Source organism: Astyanax mexicanus, chromosome 19, assembly GCF_023375975.1.
Source record: "Astyanax mexicanus isolate ESR-SI-001 chromosome 19, AstMex3_surface, whole genome shotgun sequence".
Classification (NCBI taxonomy): domain Eukaryota; kingdom Metazoa; phylum Chordata; class Actinopteri; order Characiformes; family Acestrorhamphidae; genus Astyanax; species Astyanax mexicanus.
Genome location: NC_064426.1, coordinates 8,418,403 through 8,445,388, shown reverse-complemented (window position 1 = coordinate 8,445,388; position 26,986 = coordinate 8,418,403). Strand labels below are relative to the sequence as shown.

At 34.3% G+C, this 26,986-nt stretch overlaps 1 protein-coding gene across 18 annotated transcripts in view; it reads left to right on the top strand.

Moving 5' to 3' along the window:
* Window positions 1-26,986, top strand: part of ighd (immunoglobulin heavy constant delta) — a 100,889-nt gene that overhangs the window by 50,390 nt on the left and 23,513 nt on the right. For 8 of the 18 annotated variants that reach the window (XM_049467696.1, XM_049467695.1, XM_049467693.1 and 5 more), the window contains 2 exons: window positions 369-638; window positions 26,557-26,865. In XM_049467696.1, coding sequence (XP_049323653.1) covers window positions 369-638; window positions 26,557-26,865 — 579 coding nt within the window. Of the gene's footprint in view, window positions 1-368; window positions 639-1,310; window positions 1,620-25,850; window positions 25,900-26,556; window positions 26,866-26,986 lie in introns of all 18 variants that reach the window. The other 10 variants (XM_049467694.1, XM_049467704.1, XM_049467703.1 and 7 more) reach the window with 10 other exon arrangements.

Genomic DNA, 26,986 nt, shown 5'->3' with positions numbered 1-26,986 from the left:
CTTTTTTAAACCATTGGCACCAATTGTACATTTTTAAAAAGTATTATATAAAAATATAAAGGTTTTTCAGTAGCAGAACCTCCACCTCCTTGAAATTGTGTAGCTTAAAGCTGTCTTTCACTTCTGAAACAGAGCAAATTCAGTTCTTCACAGATGTTATATACTTGTTCTGATTTAATGTTGGAGACTTTGGCTTCGGTTACAGTTGCATTTTTGTGTAATAATGGCACTCACAGAACGTCTTTCAGTGAATCGCATTGTAGGGTCGGAGCTAACAATTGTACAATATAAATAATAACCATCTACTACAATTTATTCTCAATCGAGTATAACACTGATAATAATTACTTAACTAATTTTTTTTGCAGGTGAACCTTCTGTGGAGCTCTTGATGGTTCCCAACACAGGAAAAACAGATCAGACACTTGTGTGTTATGGAACTGGTTTAAACCCTACGATCACATGGAAACCCACGTCTGTGGAGACTGCTAAAACTGTAATGCAAGCAGCAGATGGACGTGTGAAAGTGTCCAGTCAGATTATTGTCCGACAACTAAAGTGGAATGAAGGGGAGGAATATACCTGCCAGGTCACTGATCAACGCAAGTCAGTAGAGAAGAGCATCAGTGTTTGTACAGGTGAGTTTCAGACCAAAATTATTTTCCATTAATGAGACATAATAGGAATGCTGTTTTCAGACAGTAATACACAAAAACAAAATCCAATATAATTTTTTTATCGTTTTTTTTTTATGTTAGTTGTTTAACAATGTTACTTCATATGTTATATAAATAGTTCGTAAACTGTCCCAAATAGAAAAAATAAACTAACATTTTAAATAAGATAACATTTGTAGAAATTGCTTTGTGACAACCTTTGTTGTAAAAAAGGGCTATATAAATAAAATTTTATTGAATTTAAGTGAATAGAAATGAGCCCTGACTCCTTAGCTGGAGTGCTGCCATGCTGCCTGTCCAATTGTCGGAAATATTGTATTTTTTTACCAGATAAGTTAACCTCTAATCTTAATTTAACCTTAATCTAATCTTATCCTACACCTTAATCAGTCTATTTCACTCAGCTGCACTACCAGAGGACAGATAAAATTAAATTAAATTATTTGTATTTTTGGACTGGAACACTCTGTCTATAGTGATGTTTCTGTGTGAAATCATATTGATTTAAATACTTCCATATTGTTGTTTGTTAAATTGTTATTTTATTAATTAGGCATGCATGAAAATGTTTTAAGAACCAATGAGAAACTATACATATTAAGCATAAATTCTTCTTTTTTGACTGTTGGACAGCTTCTGAACCGATCACACCACTGATCAATCTAAGGAAACCTCGTCTCGCAGCAGCAAAGCAGGGATCAGAACAGATAACAGCTACTTGTTCTGTTGAAGCTGCACCAAACACCAAAGTTTCATGGGTTTTAAATGGAAATGGAAAGGAAGGTAACACAAACCCACCAGTTAATAAACCCGGCAGCAAAACCCAGATTATTACCAGCACTCTGACTCTGAAAGCATCAGAATGGGAAAAACATCAGAACGTACAGTGTCGAGTTAAACAGCCATGTAGCAGCGAACATCAGGAGACTGTTAATATTCTAGGTAAGCGTTTTTAAAAATCCAAAATAATATTTAAAAAATGTAACTACAGATGCTGGATACCCCTGTACATGTTTGCATTTCTTATTCTTGTTTTATTAAAGCATTTAATAGTTATGTAAAGACATGTAATATCAATTTGTTGTGAATTTAGAGATTGTAATTTAATGTCTTTATGTTCCTCAGATGTTCCGGTAAATACACCTACAGTACAGATTAGGAGGTCTCTTGCTGATGTACTAAAGGGAGAATACACTGTTCTGGAATGCTCTGCTAGAGATCTTCCCTCTGGTGAAGTTTCTGTCACCTTCCTGACAAACACCGGACATCAATTCCCTGAAGTTACATATGTGGATCTGCCCCGAGGCCAAAGCACTTTGATCACACGCTTCACTATTCCTGCATCACACCAGAAGAAAGAATACAGCTTCACATGTAAAGTTCAGCAAAGCCCTTCCAAACACTGGCAATCAGGTTTTACTGGAAACATTTTTGGTGAGGAATTTCTAAATCTTGGCAGGGTGAAGCACAACACAAACTAATGCCAGACAAAATGCAACGTAGACTTTTCAAACAATGTCATGCCCTTGCCTTGTTTGCCCTGTGTTTCTGCGTTTCCCAGTGTTCCCCAGTAATTTCCCATCACGTGTGTGTAATTTGTAGCTCCGCCCCTCGTTGCCTGTTTCCCCAGTTGTGTGTATATATATTCCCCTTACGTCTGTGTTTATTCGTCGGTCTTTGCACCTTCCTCTGTTGTTTTGTTATTCCACATTTTCTAGTTATTTGCTCTAGTTTAAAGTCCTATTTTAGTTCTGTGTTATTTCAGTTCCTCGTTTGTTTCTTTTGTTATTCCTCCCTGTTTGTTTATGTTTGCGTTATCTCTCGTTTGTTTCTTGTAGCTTGTAGCTGTGATTCTTCTTCATGCAGAGCTCGCAGTTTTAATTCTAAAGGAAGTATGCAGAGGCCTTAAACACCCGCCAGATTTCTGAAAGTTTTAAAAATATGATAATCAGAAGAATTGTAGATACTGAATAATAAGCCTTATGACTACTAAAATGCTAATACCACATGCTTAGGTTTGCAGATCCTTGTCTATTGCTTACAGTTTGAACTTCTCTCCAGGTGAGTCTTCTGTAGAGCTCTCAGTGGTTCCCAGGAACCCTGACTCAGAAGCACAGACTCTTCAGTGTTACGGAACTGGATTTAACCCTAAGATCACGTGGCTCGCTGGTTCTACAGAAAAGAATGCTGTTGCTCAAGAAACCACCATGCAAGCAGATGGACGTGTGAAAGTGTCAAGTTATGTAACAGTGCCACTGGATGAGTGGAGGGAAGGGGTAGTATATACCTGCAAGATCAACGATTTTTCCACAGTCTGGAAGAGCATCAGTGATTGTAAAGGTATGGAGAATATGGACTAGATCTGAAACCAAATATTCCTAGTTTTTGGCTGTGCTGTGACTGAGATACACTGCAGTTACTTATAGTAGTGATTAAATGTGAGTTTAAATGGATGTGGCTAGGATGTGTGTGAACATTTGACTTCTACTTTATTAAAAATGCAGTTCACTGTAACTAAATCTTATACTTATATACTAAGTATTCTGGTGTGAACAGACAATTAAAAGCATGCACATATTTTTTACTTATGCTAATTTTCTCTCTTCTTTAGTTGGTGAACATTTGGCTCAGCCGCCACAGCAATATCTGTGGGGTCCTTCCTTCACTGTTATGAAGTCGGATGGTCATGTACCTGTGACCTGTCTGGTAATTGCCCACAAGGTCAGGGACTTCACAATCACTTGGAGAGTGGAAAATCGTGTCACCTCTCAGGATGTTATTCAGGAATCTCCTAGAAACCACAACAATGGAAGCCAGAGTGTCCAGAGCGTTCTAATGTTATCAGAGCAATTATGGGATAAATATGATGTCTCCTGTGAGGTTAAACACCGGTGCATCAACAAAGCACAGTATGTGAACATCTCCAAGATCAGAGGTAAGGGATCATATTAGACCAACCTTAACAGAAAACTCTAGCGTTTTTTGATATTATCTGTCTGACTATTTTAAAGCATATGATTGATTCTTTCCTCAGTGTAGAAATACATTATACAAACCTGGTAACTTGAAACTTTAGCTATATAACAAAACTCAGTATACAGTTGGTGAGTTCTAGTGGTTATTTGCTAGAACACAGCTGATGGTTCATCACAATGGCAAGAGAAGAAGTAACAGTGATTAGTCAAACGAGGCTAACATTTGCATGTTGCATTTTTTGATTGTTAAAAAGATATTTTAAAAAATGCTATGGATATCAGCAGTTATGCGCATGTTAAAATACACTCATTAACAACAAAAACTATGCACACCAGATTTTTTTCTGAAAAGCCTATGAAACCAAACACATAGCTAAAGTAATGTTTTCTATTATAATAAGATTCAAGTCAACAAGATAAGATTAATGTTTTTAAGGTCAAAATAATTATCCATGGTTGAAAAATGCTAGAGAAATCATTTAATAGTTTTGATACTAAATAAAAAGCATAAGGAACTATATTTAAAAATTTCATTCTATACTCTTCTGTTTGATTTGTGCACACAGATCCCAAACGTCCCACTGTCCAAGTCTTTAAACCCAGTGACAGTGACTTTTCAGATTCTCATGACTCGACTCTTCTATGTCTGATCACTGGGTTCTATCCTGCTGATATCTCTGTCCACTGGGGGCTGAATGGGAGGAAGCTGCCTGTGTCTCGCTGGAACAATAGTCCACTGGGAAGTCATTCTTCTGGTCGAGAATTCTCCATGCACAGTGCACTGACTTTACCAGAATCAGAACGTGAGCATGGCGCGTTTTCCTGCATAGTCGAGCATCAGTCATCCCCAAACCCTATCATCAGCACAGTGGATAGCATACATGGTGGGTGTCATGTAATTATAAAAAGGTTAAAGGTGAAAACACGCTCATTATAGGAATTTGATGTAGATTATTTATGGAACAAATTGATGCATAATAAAATCGCATCACAATTAGCTGTTTGTTTTATAAATATAATGTCCAAGCATGTTCAGCCCTCCAATTGCATTGTGTTAGCAACAGTTTGAAAAAATATATAGGGGCAGTAAATGACATGGACAAAGCTAACCTTGAATCCATATCCGGCTTGATATCATTTGATTGAACAGGTTTACTGATGTGTTCCAATTACTTCTTTTTTCATTTCTCACTCCCTTGTGTTTCCTCTAGCCTCAGTTATTAACTCTGTCCCATCAGTGGAGTTAATGCAGGCCCGCGATGAGCTTGTCTGTTTGGTGTATGACTACAGCCCATCTGCCATTAACATTACCTGGCTGCTGGATGGTGTGAAAGTACCGCACAAACACACCACCAGACCTGCCAAAGGGCCTGACGGGAAATTCAGTGTTAAAAGTCAGCTGCATGTCCTGGCTTCCGAATGGGCACCTGGATCTAAATACACCTGTCTGGTTCAACACGTCACTGGCTCTTATACTCAAAACATTTCCAAAGAAGGTAATTATTTAGTTAGTTAATGCATATTAATGTATATTTCATTTACTATTATTTATATTGACTTTTAGTCGATCCAAGATATTTCATGTTTTTTTTCCTGGTCACATTACGAAAAATTGGGATGGAGACAATTTAAGTATAGTAATGAGGGAAAATAAATTATGATGTTATTTCAAGCAGGTGAGGTTAACAGGTGATCATGGTAAGTAGTTTTTACAGCTATAAAGTGTAAAAGCAAGTCAGAATCAAGGTTAATATTTTTGGTCTGGTTAGTTGTGTTTTCCTACTGCAGTTTAGTGAGTACACATTGCACATGGCTTGATAAGCATGCACGTGAAGGGGATTTTATAGATCCATCGTCACACAATGTAAATGAATGTCTATTGTGGTCAGGTGAATCAGTACTCCAGATATGTTTTGAAAGAAACAGGTGCTGTGTGCTCTGTACTAAAGTCAAAAAGGAGAATCCAGACTCCTCTCAGCAAAAGCCCATGTCCAAAAGCCAGGTTCTGTCATGATAAAGGGTTTTATTAGTACACTCATGTGATGCAACATTAATGCAGAAACACACATTGAGACAAACTATCTTCAGTGCATTTTTTCAACAAGTCCATGCAAAATGCATGCTGCACGCATTGCAAAGACATGGCAGTGGAAGAAGAGGGTATGGGTACTTGACTGGGATGTGTGGAGAATGTGAAAATTAAAAGTTCGACCCCACACTGTTAAGATATGTTTGTTGGTTGAATGGAACAAAATGATAAATAATATATTCTTTGTTTTTTCAGAAATTATTGAGCAGAATATATACTATAATGAGAACCTGTCTGATGCCATCGTAGAGGACACGGCTGAGGAGACGTGGAACATGGCGTGTGCCTTCATCGCACTCTTCCTCCTCTCTCTGATTTACGGATGCTCAGTGACGCTGGTTAAAGTGAACACTGCGCGTCCAGCACGTCCGTTTCACTCACGGGATTTTAGATAACTAGGGAAACAAAGCCTTACTTATTATTATTTTTGTTTTATTATTATTTTTGTTTTATTATATTGTTTTATGCATTAGTTCTGGAGTGGGAAAAAATATGATAAAATATTAAATAATTAAATAAAACATGACCTTGCTGCGTGGTGCTGTGTTTGCAAATCAAACAACATTGCTTAGCCTATGTTTAATCTCTCAACCTTTGGTTAGCATCAATAAAATTGTTCTTCCATTAAAATATGATGAGTACCCAACAAACCCTGCCTCTTACTTTATATTTGAATCGATGCTGCTGTTTTCAGTAGATCAAGGGAACATGGGTTAGGTAAGCTAGTGGGAATATTCAGATACAGTAATCATGCTGATTATCATTATCATTATCATTTTTAATCAGAATCTAAGAAAGTTGGTCCCCCCTGCTGGAGAGGATTATGGGTTCAGTAATCATGCTGATAAACTGTGTCAATTACTACCTCTTTTACTCTGAGAACATGGGGGGAACATACCAGAACCTGAGAAAAGTTATTTCAGCTGGAGAGGATAAAAAGTTACATTAATGATGCTGATAAACGATATATCTGTTACCATTTCACCCATTAATTTTAACACTATCTTCACCACTTTAACTCTGAAAACACAGGGGGAACATATTTAACTAGAGTCTGGGAAAAGTGGTTCCCCTATAGTTTAATAAAGCTGAAGTGGATTTAAGGTACAGTAATGATGCTGATAAACTATATATCTGTTACCATTTCACTCAGTAACTTAAATGCTATCTGCACCACTTTTACACTGACAACATTTAACTGAAGTCCGTTATTTTCAGACTTGTCACAACATGGCTAGATTTACCTCAGGTTTGTAATAAAATATGTTTCCTTTTTATATACACGGTATTAAATGGGGAGTTATACCTTTAATGCCAACAGCACGTAACTATAAAAACCCGTCAAGCTACAAAACACAAGCTTAGAATATCCTTTTTGTTTCATTTTATAAATTGCATTTTTGCAAACAAGTGATACATTAACATTTAGGCCAAATTCTTTATATAAAAAACGAAATCCTTTATACAAATCTTGAAACTATATATAAATAAAATAAATATACAAAAAAAATGTTTTTTCCTTTATAGAACGTTTCAATGAGGAAAACAATAACAAAGCTACTGCGCATGTCATGTATACAGCTGTCAAAATGAGAGCACATATTTCGCAAGTGTCCCGAAAACAGAGCAAACATATTGTCAGAAATTAGTAAAAAGTGATCAAAACTCTTCTCCTGATCCTTTTGATAAAGAATTTAAGGGGGAAGTTTTTTCCTTTAATGCCACCTTCCAGAGGTGACCTACCCAGATGTGCATCACTATCTTGTTGAAACGGAGGCAGTGAAAGCGTACCGCAGTTTGGACGGATATAATTACTTTCTCAGTGGAAAAGTTGGGAATATTTGTTCCTGTAGTAGAGAAGCATCACTATAGTGTATGGTGAGGTTGGAGCAAGTCAGACGCTATCCAACACGTACTCTGCATGATTTATAGATAAGAAGGAGGGAGAAGTTGTGAGCGGACACTGTAACTGCATGGCAGGTCAGCAGTGTGAAAAACGAAAGCAGGCATGTTTACTATGGAGGACCAAAAATTACATAAGTATAAATAAATAAATGTTGAAATAAATAAATGAATAAATAAATAAATGTCGACATAAAAAATGCACGAATAAATAAATATATAAATAAGAAATGTACTTATTAATTGATTTATTTGCCTATACAATTATTTGTGCACGTATTTATTTATTTATATATTCATTTATTTGTTCATTTATATGTGCATTTGTTTATATATTTATTAACTTCAACATTAATTTATTTATTAATTTATTAATATATTTATACATTTATATGTATATTTATTTATTATACTTATGTAATTTTTGGTCCTCCATAGTTTACTTGTTTAAAGAACAATTTGACCTGATTTTCAATGTTTGTGACTCTCAGATTAGGTGAAGTTTGCATTCATGTTAAATTAAAAAGTTACGTCCACTGTTTTGAACGCTGTTTACCTCTAAACGGAAGTGTCCTAGGGACAGCTACGTCACTTCCTACGCTGATGAATATTCCTCTGAAACGGTCTATATCCACAGAACAGCTATTACTGAGTGAAATGGTAACAGAGATATAGTTTATCAGCATTATTACTGTACCTTAAATATGCACTCCCTTCGAGGGTTTGCTGCTACAATGAAAGACTTTTAAATTGTAAAATTTTTAACTGGGAATCAGCAGACATCCTCCACAAAAACAATACATTGGCTCCCTCTGGTGACAAAACTCACCTCCTACTAAACAGCATTAAATACATAAACCCTCTAGTGTCACAATTGTATATTTACTGCTGTTTACTGTTGTGTTGTGTTTTATTGTGGGAAATCTCAAACGCCATTTAAAGAAAATGCACTACCCATGCTGAGGTTGATCAACTGTGCGACAATGACAGAGTTTGTAATAAAATACGTAAACTAATGTAAATAACCAAGTAAACTCCCAACAGCCTCGACTGACTTGTTTCATTCATGTGTGACCAATGACATGCTTAAATCATAAACCTATTTTTCAGTAAAACACAATGGGAATGCTGCTCACTGACAGTAAGAGACAATACAGTGTAAAAATTATGGGCAGACCTCACCTCAGTTGGACAAAACCGATCTACAGTATTGGCATCGCCTATATATAAAGTAGAGTGTGTACATCAATCAGTCATAACATTAAAACCACATGATCTCATAATATTGGAAATATTTTATCTCATTGTGATTGGACTTCATTAACTTTTTTCTGTACTGCACTGTAGGTACTGTCCACTCTGTACCAGATACTTCCCACAAGACCTGCCTAATGTTTTGTTGATGTTCTGATTAATCTAAACAGCCAAAGCAAATTGGGTCTCATCAAAATGACTCAGATTATGACACTGCCTATTAGGTACATGATACCCCACCCTTTGACAGTTTTCATAGTAAACAGATAATCAGTGTTAATCACTTGCAGCGTCAGTGGTTTTAATGTTATGGCTGATTTGTGTTTAATCTGCTGTAGAGTCTAGTACACTATATAAGTATCTGCTCACTCTCTACGCTCTACTGTTCTTTAGCTAATCTGAAGGTCACATGAAGATTGGAGGTCTGTAGTGATTGACTCTGTCTGCAGAAAGCTGGTGACCTCTGTCATTTTACGTTGGATGAGCTTTCCTTCCCAGTCTCTTCCACTTTTTATAATATCACTGACGATTGACTGTGGAATATTCAGTAGTGAGGAAATTTCATAACTGGACATATATATATATATCTTTATTATAAAAATGGTTCTTTATTTTATAAGTGTAATGTATAAGTATTAAGCAAGAAAAACATCTTAAAGCTTAGTTTAAAATAAGTGCATTGATAGCCAAGTCTGTCTGTTTGTTAATTGCTTGATTCAGCTGGAGGTGTCATCCTGTAGTTAGCCTCATGCCCGAGAACTCTATGGAAGAATCAGAAAAAGAAAAGTACACACATAGGTTTATGACAGAGCTTAAAAGCAGTGAATTTAGAAAATCGTATTTATTTTTGTCATAGAGATCTGGTGGTCCTAATATGGGCATGGCAGTAATTCACAACTTTAGCAATCCCTACTGTAAGAAAATAATCAGGAGATTTGTAACAAATTTTAGACAAACAAAGTAAAACAGTTATTATTGTCTGAGGTCGCTGCTGTTCTCGGCAAGAATAATGACACTGCACTGTATATTTATTTGCAATTTGGAAACCCATGTCGCCAAAAAAAAAAAAAAAAGGAAAGAGACATAGTGTAACAGTGAAACATAGGCACCACAATCAATTTGAGCTTATATTAAACTAGTTAATTAACAATTAACTAAAAAACAACATTGAAAAAACAATAGCATTATGATGTTGTATTTATTATGTGTCTAAAAACAAATACAACAATATGGACATTCAGGTCCTTCCATATGTATGAAATACATCAGAAAATAAAGATAAAAATATATATTATATTGTGTCAAAAAGAATTCAGACTTGTGAGCATAATCACTGTAAATTGTGTCTTTGAGAGGTAGAGTGAGCTAAAATGATAACAATTCTAGAAAAAAAGATTCTTTGCTTGATTTTATTTCTATTATTTTAAAAGCATAAAGACTTGTATGAACATTTACAAATACTGCTTAATATAAAACAGCAACAGTTGTCAGGTAATCCTAATAATAAATGAATTTATCTTCTATGATTTAGTAGATAAACTGGTAATGTAAACTGGAGGGTGGTTTTTGTCATATGACTGTGTATAGTGGGGGCCACAGTGATTAAAGCCTTTACAAAAACTTCTTGAAGGGTTGAAAAGCACTGTGTGCTAATATCTGAACACTTATGTGTATTACTGGAAACTGGAGATTTGGATTTTAGGTAAAATATAAAGATTCAATGCAAACAAATGTGTAAATAAATATGTACACGCACAAAGCAGATTTTTTTTTTTTTAAGAAAACAGTAAAGCATTTCAAGTAGTAGTTGCCTGTAGTAGATTCCTGTAATATAAATAAGACAGTTATCAAGATTTCAGAAAGTGTAAAACATTGAGAGATAAAGTCATGTTGCAAAAAAAAAAAAATCTTTGTCAGGAAAATTTAAGACACATTGCTAAATGCTAACATAAAATAATCATGTACTGTAAAATATGTAATATATTATATACTTATACACTTAAATCAATGCTTTTAGTATGAATAAATTAACCCATGCAGTGTTAATTTAACACTGGCAAATTAGTAAATTAAAAGTTATTATTATTATTATTATTATTATTATTATTATTATTATTATTATTATTATTATTATTATTGTTGTTGTTGTTGTTATTATTGTTATTATTATTAGGGCTTATTTTAAATACCAACAATAAATTATTGCTGTTATTAGTATACTGCTGCAATTTTTTGCTGTTGTTGTTGATTCTTTTTTAAATAAAATATTTCTGAATGAAATCTAAATCTATATTTGAAGAAATGTGAAATAAAAATGTGCTATTGTATTCATATCACTTCTGTAAAACAAATATAAGGGGTTTAACAGAAACATCATAATTGAGATGTCATTATCTCATATTATTTATATAATGAGTTAAAATCATCATTCTAAGCAGCCATGTCTTCTTTTAGTTTTATTTTATTATTTATTTATTTATAAAGCAGCAGTGGAGACACTGCAGTGTTGAGAAGCCCAGCGTTTCCGGCTGAGTTGAGCAACATCTGTCCGCTGAAGAGAGGCCAGAGAAGCGGTGAGCTGGAACTGTACTATTTGTTTTCTCTACTGATGAAGATATTTATCAGAAAGAAAGAGTTTTCTCCTGTGAACATGACCAGTACTGACATCTCTCCTGAAGACTCTTCTACATGATGGACCAAAATACAGGATCAAGGTGAAGAACCTCAAATATTTGCAATATATGATCTGGATTTTAACAGTGAGATACTGGAAAATTACTGGAGTTTTATTTGTTGCAGTAAATTAAGAATATGAGATGGAATAAGAACAGTGGACGGAGGATGTACAGACTGTGCAGACTGTGCTGTACAGACTGGGGTTTTTGTACAGCAGTATTTGAATGTGATAACTACGACCACTGTGATTTACAGGATGACAAAAACCTCCAGGCTAAGAAATCAGGGTTTGGGAGATGCCACAACAAAACAGGTTGAACTGGAGGAGAAGAGAGGGACGTGTCATGATCATCTCTCTAAAGGGATGACCTACTAAACTGATTTCTCAAAAAAAAGATTATTTTATTATTTTATACTGTGGTGTGTATTTTAGCAACGTATGCTTTCTATATCTAAGACTTACTATGTTTAGTTATTCTCAGTTAATCAATTTAATCCTTCACTTTTCCTAGATATGGAATTAGAGTACATGGATTTTACTCCTTGGACAGCAATAAAAGCTGTAAAGCACTGATCCAGAGGATTGTCTTATTGAGGAGAGGTGTTGTGCAGAGGACTATTTGTCATGGTGTGATTCACTGTGCATATAGCAGCGCACAGTGATAGGAACTGTGACAAAATCCTCTTCAGCAGATTTGCATTGTATCTCTGGGGCAGATGTGGTGAGCACGCTTCTCTACAGTGTTTTATCCCTCAAACAATGAGAGAGAGAGATTTAAAGTATATTCCTGACCTGAGAAGCATTTTATAAAATGTTATCAAATGTGTATACTGATGTCATGATATCACAAAATTTAGACACGTGCAGATACTGATAAAAGGATGATCTATTACAATTAACGGTAGGCAGAGGGATAGTCAGACAGAAGAAGGTCAATACTGGCAAACAGATATAACCAGAGAGGCGGTACTATCCAGGTTAATACATGGCAGGGCAATATCAGAGGCAAGACAAAAAGCGAGGTCAGTTAAACAAAACAAGGTCATACATGGAACAGAAAACAAGAGATTCAGAACCACTTTGTACGAGGAAGAAGCAAACAATACTCGGCAGAGAACAAAGGCAAAATGAGCCCATTAAATGGGGCTAGTAATCAGGCACAGTCAGTTCCTGGAGAGAGTCATGTGACGTATCAGTTGCGTGAGCGTGTGCAGCATCACTGAGCAGTGCATCCTGGGTGTTGCACTCGCGTGACGGCGAAACGCAGGTAGAGCTGGGTGTAGGGGAAAAACCGAAGCGCCTACAACACCCAGGTTGGCATGGGAGATGACGGGGCGCTGTCAGCTTTGTGACTTGCTTTTAAAAATTCACAGCTCCACAACCAGGAACACCCTGCTTGCTATTGCCAAGTTATGACTCAGTCATCTACCTATCACATTATTACCCTTGTCATAATGACCACAGATATTTATGCTTGCCCGTTTTACTTTTAACACAGCAAATTTGAGAATTAAAGATTATCCTTATTTTTCAGTTTCGCTGTCAATGGTACAAATGTTATGGTTGATTCATTGTTTCAATTAGCTTTATAGACACTTTTTTTTACAAGAGTAATGTTTTAAAATAATTTAAAGCAAAGTGTATTTTATTGAATTTTATTCAATACAATACACTTGCAATTCCTATTATTCATTTTCTACACTGATTCTAAAGTGGTGAATTCTCTGTGGCTTGTTTATGTAATATTTGGTAATTGGCCGGAAATTTAGCTTGTCCTCTTTGAAACAGGTGTTTCCTGTTAAGACTTTAGAGCCTCTTTACTTACCATCAGCCTGCAGTTCAAAATTAACTGAAATCGTTTTCTCCAGAATTACTATTTCCCTCAGCTCATGGAGAATTTGATCCATAGTCTTTACAATCTTTAGGTTTGCTATGCTGACCTCTGATATATGGGTGGCATAGTATGGCTGACTCTGCGCTCTGACTGAATTTTTAAGCCTGAAAATGCAGTGACACTAATGTGTGCAATGCACAAGTGTGTAAATATGACAAGAAAAGGTACTTAAATTACATTACTAATTGAGTACAGTGACCTTCCAGTGTTAGCATCTTAAATGTGGTAGAAACGTTTCACATTTCTTTCTAAATCTTGACATCATTAAGTCATTAGAAGTTTTTTGACAATACACATAAACCTAACATAATTCTGCAAAAGGACCAGGTTGCTAGGATGAGGTAAAAAAGTTAGCCTACCACTAATAGTGAAATGTTAAAGAGTACTTTTGAAGATTTTTTTTTTTTTAATAAATGATTTGTATCAAGAAGTTATGCTTATGTCAAATGTTTCCCCAATACCCTACTACCCTATGTTATATTTTATATACGCCATATACTACACTTCCCATACTAGCCCAGACAAGTGTCCAGCTTGTATACAGCAAGAACAATTCTCTTATCAGTTAGCATGGATGACTGGTGACTGGAAACAACTGCGCCCTCACTCCCAGATGTAAATTGTGCATTCTGACTTTATGGCTGGGGTTCAGAGAAGAAGAAGAAGGCTAATAATACCGGCAATGAGTTCTCAATCGTTCAGATGGCTGAACTGAATTACCTAATTCAGTTGTTATGAGCAAAAGGGACAAGATACTAGCAAGCAGGGCTACCAAGCTAAGTGAATAACAACCAAACTAACACATGACGTGAGAAAAGATGGACAGTTCTGCAAGTGTTGCACAAAGATGAACTAATGAAATGCAGTAGTTTAAAGAAGGTCTTTGTGGACTCCTCCCTGATACAGAGTGCTCAGTAAATTATACTGTATTTAATTACTATTACAACTATTACTATTATGTGTTGTAATCAATAGTATTGTAAACATTATGAAATGTAAATAACAACAGGACATACTTAACACATTTTTTTTCCAAGTTGACACCCTACAGTTTGCCCAGATGAACGGACACAATGTCAGTCAATAGCTTCTAATAATTTCATATTATCTGCAAATTCACTACAGAGTACCCTTTACGATACATGTAGGTGGATTTAAAGGCTGGAAGTGTGTATAGGGAAAAGTGTCACATCCTCGGCACCTACAACACATTCCCAGTGGCATGGAAATCTATTGTATTGTCCAGTAATTCCCGGCCTGGTGGGAATTTTAGTGGCATAGAATTAGTCCCTGATAACTGAGTTTACCAATTTGAATTGATTATTGATGGTGCTGTTTGGACATATAACCTAGCTAGCTAACACACATATAACCTAGCTAACTAACACACATATAACCTAGCTAGCTAACACACATATAACCTAGCTAACTAACACACATATAACCTAGCTAACTAACACACATATAACCTAGCTAACTAACACACATATAACCTAGCTAACTAACACACATATAACCTAGCTAACTAACACACATATAACCTAGCTAACTAACACACATATAACCTAGCTAACTAACACACATATAACCTAGCTAACTAACACACATATAACCTAGCTAACTAACACATATAACATAGCTAACTAACACACATATAATGTAGCTAACTAACACACATATAACCTAGCTAACTAACACACATATAACCTAGCTAACTAACACACATATAACCTAGCTAACTAACACACATATAACCTAGCTAACTAACACATATATAATCTAGCTAACTAACACACATATAACCTAGCTAACTAACACACATATAACCTAGCTAACTAACACACATATAACCTAGCTAACTAACACACATATAACCTAGCTAACTAACACATATAACATAGCTAACTAACACACATATAATGTAGCTAACTAACACACATATAACCTAGCTAACTAACACACATATAACCTAGCTAACTAACACACATATAACCTAGCTAACTAACACACATATAACCTAGCTAACTAACACATATATAATCTAGCTAACTAACACACATATAACCTAGCTAACTAACACACATATAACCTAGCTAACTAACACACATATAACCTAGCTAACTAACACACATATAACCTAGCTAACTAACACATATATAATCTAGCTAACTAACACACATATAACCTAGCTAACTAACACACATATAACCTAGCTAACTAACACACATATAACCTAGCTAACTAACACACATATAATGTAGCTAACTAACACACATATAACCTAGCTAACTAACACACATATAATGTAGCTAACTAACACACATATAACCTAGCTAACTAACACACATATAATGTAGCTAACTAACACACATATAACCTAGCTAACTCAGCTAGCTAACTAACACATATATAAGCAGCACAGCAGAGAATATACACTGAGGATGGAGAGTTGCGTCTGCTTTGAAATTACTGTAATTACTCTAATAGAGTGTGTTGCTAATATTTAGAAAATACTGAGGATAATAAGGTAATTACTGTTACTATTACTACAAATGGTGTTGCTGGCTTCATTCAAATATGCCTTTAATATCACCATCTGATCAAATATTTTTTTTTAAGTACATTGATTTAAATCAATAGTTCCCCCGGTGACATGTAAGATGTTGACTTGAGCAGTAATTAATGAGTAGTTACTATAAAGGAGACATAATTAGTAAGTATAGTTCTCCAGGAGACATGGAAGTCTCAGTAATTAATTTGGAGTTATTAGTGAACTACTATAAGCATTAATTCAGTACTATCTACTGAGTAATTATTAAGTACTCACTGGTGGTTATTAGAAGATATTTAGAAGAGGTGTTAATGCAGCACTATTAATTAGTTCCTGCTTAGTTCCTGCTAAGTTACCTATTACCTGTGGAACAGTATTATAAAATGTTACCAAAAATCTAATGAAAAAAAAAAAAAAAACGATAAAACAGAATAGCAATGTCAGTAAAGGTGTGTGTACACTAAAGCTAAAAGTACATACCATATATAACATATAATAAATAAATACATGTTTAGTAAAATTCTGTAAAAACTCAAATTCAAGTAAAACTCTGATGTTACTATTAGTATATAACTGTAGAAGTTTAGTCTGATCCAAATTGCAGAAGCCTAGAAGAATTTCAGATATAGATAGAGCTGTTTTAGTCAGTCAGGTGAATTTCCACACAGGTATAGCTCAGTTTTTTGATAAGTTGCTCCACACCTTCAACCACGGTGATGGCTACTTTGACTACTGGGGGAAAGGAACCCAAGTGACTGTTTCCTCTGGTAAGTAGCTTTTCTTCTCTCTGTTGTTGTGCTTTTAGTTTTTCTCCAAGTTCTGTTTTAAACATTTCAGTAGAAAAAGCCATCTAGTCTCAAAGAAGAGAGAACTGAGGTAGGGAAAGCTGCATAAATAGAGAGAGCATTAAAGTGAGACCTTGGGCTGATCCTGGGACTAGGTATTTTTTGTACAGCGTATTAGTCCGTTTATTCGCTGTGATAACTATTTTGACTACTGGGGGAAAGGAACATCAGTGACCGTGTCTTCAAGTAGGAACACATTTATTAGAAACAGCTGGTTTTATATTATTTTGCCCATAGTAAATATAAAATAATTCAGTTCATTTAAGAAATGTTAGAAATTGTTTGGTGTCAGTATATTGTACGGGTAGTGGTGATTAGAAACAGATGCTTTTATACCTACAAGTTTTAAACTGCATCATTTTACCTACAGTATATGTAGAGTAATTTGGTACATTAAGAAAAGGTTAGGAACTCTTGGTTGGCGTGAGAATATTGTACGGGTAGTGATGGATAGTTTGTCACTGTGACAACGCTTTTGACTACTGGGGGAAAGGAACGATGGTAACCGTGTCTTCAGGTAAGAAATAAACCAAAATTCTATCCAACACTAATAATTCAGTATTCAGTGTTGATGAAATGAAGAACTATAGAAACACCAAGGAAATCGAATTCTCAAAATAATAGTACAATCTGTACTATCTGCACTATCTGTACTGATCTGAATTGCATGTAAACAGTCTCTAGATTTGGAAAATATTAATTCAAAATTTACTTCTAACTAATTTAATAAAGAAAATTAGAAGGTAATCATTAATACGTTCTAAAATATCATAAGTGGATCCAATTTAGTCATTATTACAGAACGATAGTTTACACCCAGTCAAGTCTTTTTGTACAATGTAGTAGTTATAGTCTGTCACTGTGATGGTGCTTTTGACTACTGGGGCAAAGGAACAATGGTCACCGTATCATCTGGTAAGACAAACTATCTTATTCATTCTGATCATGAAAAACTAAAGATTACTAAAATAATTCAGATTGTTTTATTTTTTAATTTATCTATTTATTTTGAGTCTGTGTAAAAAAAACTATATCAACCCTGTAGATTGGTGTGTGACAACAAAAAGGCAAAATACCCAGATTTCTTGGACTGGGGATTTTTTGTACTTATTACCACTGTAATGCAAAAACCCTGCATCTAAAAAACTGTAATGTTTGGAATTGTAAGTCTATGTGAAAAGATTAGACATACTGTAAAGAGCAACTGCCAAATTCACTTTATGGTAAAAAAGAAAAGACTGGAGAAAATACACTGGTTTTGAGTAACAAGGATGATATATATAGACTGTTGGTTGTTATACTATTAAAACATTTGCTGTTTTAAAACAAGTCAAACTCAGATTGGCTGATGTGAGGAAAACATTTAGTTCAAACTGTAGCAGTTCAGATGGCACTAAATTCTTCTAAAACATTCACATTAAGATTTTACACACTGAATCGTTCAGATTGTCTTAAAATGTTATAGATATAGATGTAAACTACTAATATTTTTTTTAAAGGTCATATAAACTAATAGACCATATTTTACTCAAACTGTGCATCTACATGTCTATTTATGTAGCCTGTGTATTTACATATTTATTACTTCTTCATTACTTAAATATTACTACATAATATATTCTTATCTAGCAATAATGCTTATTCGTATTACTTATTTTATTCAGAGAGATCAGTTGTAATTGAAGTAATATCAAGAAACACATTTTACAGTTATTATAATTAAGAGACTCAATGATATTGGTATGGTATTTCTATTAAATTAAATTACTAAAAGTTCTAAAATATTTTTGTTCAACAATTCGCTCAGCTGATGATTGTTAAACTAACAAATGTTTTGCTATTTTAAAATGACTTTAAATTACACAGAATAATGCAAAAATGTACCAATGAATCACTTTTAAATTTCACTTAGCAAGAACTTAATGAAGAATTAATGATGTATAATTTAGATTACAATGTCAATCATATTACTTTAACTCGTTCTATATTGCCATATTCAATTTTGTAATCTTCAAAATACTGTCTGTCAAAACAAAATTATTTAAATGTTTTAAGTGCCCATCTTTCTTTACTTGCTGGATGAAATATACATATACGATTAATTAGGACTGAATGTTTTTATGTTTTACTTTATTAGCACTAATATATTCATTGAGACATTAAATGTGTAATTGAAGATGCTATATTACTAAGATTCTATATTGTCACATTTGTATAACAACAGGAAAAATGTCATAGCAAAATTCCTTAAATTTATTGAGAACTGCTTAAAGGAGTTCAAATATTGGCTGTAATATTTTATTATATTCTAAACTTTTTTTTCAGTTTTTGCTTTAAAATATTAATGCAGTCAAAAATACAGTAATGTGTTGTTACATGATTGATGGAATTATAGTATAATCTAAAATTTTGAAAATGCATTTAAATTGGTATAGCAAATTATTTAAAGAAATATAATATTTTAATATTTAAAAAAAAGGAAATGAAAAATTACCTTACATATAAATTCATGAATAAACACTTGAATATTAAATTACTATAATATAAACATTGTAACTGGAACCCTAATAATTCTAGAAATAACACCATAAAAATACACTTCATTCGTGCAGTAATTACACTATAATTAATCTGTAATATATAGATAGATAGATAGATAGATAGATAGATAGATAGATAGATAGATAGATAGATAGATAGATAGATAGATAGATAGATAGATAGATAGATAGATAGATCACTTTATTAATCCCAGAAGGAAAATCATAAATTGCAGCAACCTAATCACAGAAACATTAAGTATAAATAACATACAGTAATAATATACTCATATTGCATATTGAATGTATAAATAATCTTAAGAGAATATTATAAATTATTATAGATAAATAAATAAATAGATGACCAATCCTAGCCTGCAGGGGAAAATATAGTGTAAGGCCATCTGGTGCACAGTCTGTTAGTACTAAAGTGTTCATGCTTAAATGTCTATTGCTGCTGCCCGACAGGGTGAAGAAGTATTGAATAGTGTGATCGCTGTTGGTACGATCTCCTATATATATATATATATATATATATATTTCTAGTATCTCTTCTAGTTCTAAATGTGTGTGTGTGTTTTACAGGATGTCAGACTCCGCCAATCTCGATCTTTGCCGTGTCCTCATGTGGCACTTCAGGTGCTTACCAAACTCTCGGCTGCGTCACCAGCGGTTTCTCTCCCGCGGAGTCTCTCACGTTTTCCTGGACAGGTGCTGTGACAGGAAAGGTGGATTATCCAGCTATGCAGTCCAACGGAGCATACTTGGCTGTGAGTCAAGTGCAGGTCAAGAAATCAGACTGGGATGCGAAGAAGTCGTTCACATGCAAGGCGACAAATCAAGCAGGATTTCGGCAGACAACTATACAATACACACCATGTAAGCAAAGACCTCTCATACTGGACAACTTAGAACACACAATAATCATAAGCAGCCCCAGTTCTAGACTGCTTTGCTTGGGGGGGTCAGTAGAACATAATGGGTGAGCATGTTGATAGTCATATTTTTCAAGCCAGGTCTATTTTCAGTCTATTTTCATACATAGACTGTATGTGGACATAGGCGCACCGGATTATATGAAAGATTAATAACACAATTTAATAATGACTTGGAAAATACCCAACTAAACTAAACCTAAAAAAAACTAACAAAAATATAATCTAATGAATTTCAAACATAAAAACGTAGATAAAAACTAAATACAGCAGTAGAAAAACATTAAAATAATATTAAAATTTTTTTAATGTTATATAATGTTTTATATGGTTATCTTTGTCTGAGCTCAGTTCCGAGCGCTGTGAAAAAGATGAGGTGCATTGCCGCACAATGCCATGCTCATTATATATATATATATATATATATTTTTTTTTTTTTTTTTTTTTAATCTGACCTGGTGATGAAATACAAGCACTAACAAATATCTTTATAGATTGATATAGAGTATTTCACCGCTGCTTTCACCGGAAGTTGTATTAAACTGATGAGCAGCGCAGCCGTGACAAAGCGCTTTGATGTTTTTCAAATATAAAAAAATATAAAAGCGAATTGCAGTTATATAATAGAAAAGTGAAATAAAATAAATTCATGTTTAGTCAAGGTGCTTTCTCTTTTTATTTTTATGTGCAATAAAAAATATAAAACTGTGCAATATAAAACAATTTCTTAACAAACGACAACACAAAAAAACAACAATAAGGCTATGCACTGCACAATAATTAAACAGATATAGACCAAGAACAATAATGTGTAATTTTTTTGTCTACTCTAATATAATTAACAATGTTTTAAAATAGAAAATACTTTTCTTTACTAAGTGTGTATTAAGCATATAGCATACATGTAAAAAAACAAAAACAGCAATATTGGTTATGTGCGTGGAATGCTAGGAGCATGCTGAATTTACACACTCTACAAAGTGTTGTTATCAACAACCAACTTGAAGTAGCACCATACCTCTGACTTTCCTTCGGATTGAGCCAAAGTTAGCTCACCTGCAAGTCAAGCGTGTAATGTGGTCAAGGGAGGAGCTGTGTGCAGTGCTCACTGTGCAGTTCCAGATCTGCCTGATTATAATATTCTTGGCCTACAGGCCAAGACAAATAAGGTAGAAGAGAAGTAGCAGCGGCAATGTGACGGTTCTAGTGAAATAACTATAATGGGTACCACATAAAATCAGTTTAAATTTTTGCTTCTACAATTTTAACAATTTAAATGACTTAAATGACATAGGAATTTTAACCATAAAATATTGACAGTAATTTGTTCTCTTTATCACAATAAGAAAAAAATATGAATTAGCTGCTCAGTTAATGAAACTGATTCTGAGTCTGGCCTCTAATGGGTTAAATTGTGTGTTCTGTGTGGTAATAAGCTTTAAGCACTGAATTTTACGTGACTTTTATGTGAATCTAATTACAGTATATCTCATTGTTTCTACCAGTGCCTATAGTGGATTCCAACATCACTCTGCTGGCTAAAGTGGATGATAACACAGTTAAGCTACTTTGTTTGCTGGATGGTTTTGTTTCTAAGAAACATCAAGTGAAGTGGTTAAAGAACAAAAGTCCATTCAGTGGGAGTCCAGTGACAAGAACTCTAGAAGCTGCAGGGAAAAGAATTTTCACTCAAATAAGTGAAATACACATCGATGCACAGCAGTTAAATGATTACTCGGAATACACCTGTCAGGCAAGCCAAGACATCAGCTCAACATGGAGCAGTTGCAAAGGTAAGACAGCAAATAATGTGGTACATTTGCTCATTTATAGCATAAGTAAACATTTATAATTACATATTATTAACAATTACATTAGTTGGTCATGGCTACTAATTAAATGAAGCTGAGATGACAAGACATTTCTTGGGTGCATACTGTCTGTAATGAAATAAAGAACACATAATATATTATAAATGGCAATTTCAATTTTTTTGGTATTTTCCATACTGTCCCAACTTTTTCTGATTTGGGTTTGTACTTTTATTGTGACTTTTAGATTAGCTTTAGCCTGAAATGTGTCATGGATATGCAGCTCATTGTCACATTGCTACTGGTATAAAAAAATAAAACAACAACTGGCATGACAAGATGAGAATTATTGCACTGGCAAATTTTCTGCGCTTATTATTTATGCTTTATAATGGCATTAAAAAGGCATTATTATGCCCTTTTCTTTGAAGCATTACCTTGTAGTCTATATTTTATTTATGTGCAGCCGAATGTGACTTTTTTTTTTATCTGAGTACAGTTTTACAATCACTAACCCGAACTCTCCAATCTCTTGAACATTTCAGCACGTCCATTGCTCAAGCCACTGATAAATGTGAAGAAACCTCGTCTCGCAGCAGCAAAGGATGGATCAGAACAAATATCAGCTACTTGTTCTGTTGAAGTTGAACCCAACACCAAAGTTTCATGGGTTTTAACTGATAACAGAGAGATGAAAATTTAAACAAATCGTGGCAGCAAAACCCAGACCACTACCAGCACTCTGACTCTAAAAGCATCAGAATGGGAAAAAAATCCGAAAGTCAAGTGTCGAGTTATACAGCCATGTAACATTAAACATGAGGAGACTGTTATTATTCTAGGTAAGAATTTTTACAAATAAAAAAAATTAACTACACTGTAGAAAATAATGTGAAATAAACTTGTAATTTTACAGTATGCACACTGTATAATTGTTCACAGCACCTATAAAAACTGTAATTTTTATTACAATAATAATCACAGTTTATAGTATAAATTATCATATACAATAAAGTGTCCTTTTTTGTCACAAACTTCATCTATTGCATCATTAACAACATTTGAAAACATGTAGTAAGTACATAATAGCTTTGTTTGTGGTTTTATTTTGGAAACCTTTTATATTTCGTAAAACACTGTTAATCCAAACATAAAAAAATCATAAAAGTAAACATATCGGCATTCAATATAAGAATAATATAAGAAAAGTTTTATGTGAAATCATTTAAAACCATGATTTGCCTTTCAAAGCAACCTTGAAGACCCATTTTTTTCAAACAACATATTTTGTCAGACCATAGATTTGTAAGTATTTCTTTAACATCAATACTTAATCATTTTGGTAGCGAAAGCAGTAAAAATTTTAGTTAAATGTGAATTAAATTATAAAATGTCTAAGAATGACTTTCCTGAAATTATCTTTCTGGGATAATCCTCACCAAACGGAGCTTAGCTAGTTAAGGTTACACCGACACACAATATACGCAATATAGGCCTACCCTGACACACACAGAAACATTTATCCAGTAGTGCTACTCCAACACCAAACTGATGACATTATTAAATACATCTGCCAGACAACAAAATATATTCAAATGACCTGTTCCATGACCTGTTTATTTCGGTAACGATATGCTTACTACCTAAGGAAGGTGCATCTCTTTAAAGTTTTTCCTCAGCCAGCTAGCGTTAGCTATGTAGCAAAGCAGTACCACAGAACAGTAGCAAGGAGTCAACAAACGTCAAGTTAAATTTATATTCTTTACTGATAAACTAAAGGAAATATTTTTTAAATCTACTTTTTACACTTAGTTACTACAACTTCACAGACACAGACTAACTGTTCACTGTTCACTCACTGTTAGCACACTGAGATAGCTAACTGACCACTAGCATATGTCTGCATAAGCTAAATATGCCATAAAGACTGGCTGCCTTTACCTGCACATTTCATCTATATACTATCTAAATGTGTTAGCTGTTCTCTGTGTTTATATATGTTATGGAAGATATATAGATGTCATTCTTTCTGCATGATAATAAAATCAAATCAAATTAAAGTTGGAAATAATGCATAATGAAAAAAATGTGAATTACTGTACTGTGAATTACCTAAGAAATATGTTTACTGTATTATTCACCTTTTACTTAATGTCAACCATAATGCCTTGTAGATCTGTAGTAACATGTTTACATGTTCTACATTAAGAACTTTTTCAGTATACAGTAATAATGGTGTGAAATCTAGCTAGATGATGTGTGTACAGGTGCTTGTGGCCATTGGACATGCTAGAAATGTATTATTTTATTGAAGTATGCATGAATTGTGTTTCTAAAGACCTGTATAAAGCTATTATTGATTTGTGGAACAGTCTGAGATTCTGATGTAATGTATTTATGTTCCTCAGAGCCTGTAGTAAAAACTCCTATAGTGGAGATTAAGAGACCTCTAGGGGGAGATAGTGCTGTTCTGGAATGCTCTGCTAGAGATCTTCCCTCTGGTGAAGTTTCTGTCACCTTCCTGACAACCAGCGGACATCAATTCCCTGAAGTTACATGTGGATCTGCCCCGAGGCCAAAGCACTTTGATCACACGCTTCACTATTCCTACAACACACCAGAAGAAAGAACACAGCTTCAAATGTAAAGTTCAGCAAAGCCCTTCCAAACTGTGGCAATCAGCTTCCACTGGAAGTATTTTTGGTGAGGAATTTCTAAGTCTTATACTTTGGATCACTACACTACACTTTCACTACATACCTTAATATAAAAGTATGTTTCTCCACTAAGTAAAATTAAGCTGTTTCTATTGCAAGATGAATAAGAGTAAGAATTTGCATTACTGCTTCAACTGACTACCACAGACATAAAACTAATTCTATAGTAGGGCTGTGCGATAATAAATAAAAAATAAATATTCTATGTATATATATATATATATATATATATATATATATAGAGAGAGAGAGAGAGAGAGAGAGAGAGAGAGAGAGAGAGAGAAAAGGTGTCTGAGCTTTTTGGAACGCAGCATAGTCAATATCAATTTAACCGTTATTGTCTAGTCCTATATCTCATATGAAAATATATTGATAAAACAGAAATATCGTCACGTTTTAATCTCGCGAGATCTCATGCCACGAGATCTCGTCACACCCCTAGTGCCTGGCTAGCGACATTCATGTCCTCAGCAATCTAACTTGGACATGCATTTATCAGGCTCTTGGCGACAAGCCAGTATGCTAACTTGGACAAATGAGCCATTTGACCATGTGAAAACCTTTCAGCTAGCTTGTTAGCTTATTGGCTGATAAATTCAGGAATGTGTATTGTGCATTTCCTAAGTAACTATCCCTATAGCATAGCTAGCTCGCTAGATAGCCACTAATTGAAGTTTGTGTCTATAGAGACCAACTTACAATACACCATCTACAATGATTTCTAATCATACTTACTGAACAATGCTATATGCATTTTTTTTGCAGGTGAATCTTCTGTGGAGCTCTTGATGGTTCCCAACACAGGAAAAACAGACCAGACACTTGTGTGTTATGGAACTGGTTTAAACCCTACGATCACATGGAAACCCACGTCTGTGGAGACTAAAACTGTAATGCAAGCAGCAGATGGACGTGTGAAAGTGTCCAGCCAGATTAATGCCCCACGACCAAAGTGGAATGAAGGGCAGGTATATACCTGCCAGGTCACTGATCAACGCAAGTCAGTAGAGAAGAGCATCAGTGTTTGTACAGGTGAGCTTTAAACACATGGGTGATTAGCACTTTCTGCTGATCTTTACAGTAACTGTATAAAATCAGTCTGATGTCTTGGTGAAAACATCCACATTGATCTTGTGTTATTCTCATGTAAAATAACATTACTAGAAACAAAGAAATTACTTCAGGCAACAACTTTACTCCAAATATATACCTTAACCTTCACATAAAGCCAATCTAAACCTAACATTACCCTACACCATAATCTACATCTAAACCTAATCTTTACCTACTCCTTAATAATCTTAACCACACTTTAACCCTAATCTACACATAAAGCCCGTCTTAAAGGAGTGATCAGTACGAAATGAAAGAGAATTAAAATGGCTACAGCAGTCCAACCTGATGTAACCATACACCTTAATCTACACCTATTCCTAGCCTTAATTTACACTTAGCCTACACCTTAATCTGTCAGTGAACAGGTAAAATTAAATTAAATTATTTGTATTTTTGGACTGGAACACTCTGTCTATAGTGATGTTTCTGTGTTGATCATGTTGATATAAATACTTCCAAATTGTTGTTTGTTCAATTCTTAATTTATTGATTAAGCATGCATTAAAATGTTTTCAGAACCAATGAGAACCTATAAATATTGAGTATAAATTCTTCTTTTTGACTGTTGGACAGCTTCTGAACCGATCACACCACTGATCAATCTAAGGAAACCTCGTCTCGCAGCAGCAAAGCAGGGATCAGAACAGATAACAGCTACTTGTTCTGTTGAAGCTGCACCAAACACCAAAGTAGCATGGGTTTTAAATGGAAATGTAAAGGAAGGTAACACAAAGCCACCAGTTGATAAACCCGGCAGCAAAACCCAGATTATTACCAGCACTCTGACTCTGAAAGCATCAGAATGGGAAAAACATCAGAATGTACAGTGTCGAGTTAAACAGCCATGTAGCAGCGAACAGCAGGAGACTGTTAATATTCTAGGTAAGCGTTTTTAAAAATCCAAAATAATACAAAAAAAAATTAACTACAGATGCTGGATACCCCTGTACATGTTTGCATTTCATGTTCTTGTTTTATTAGAGCATTCAATAGTTTTGTAAAG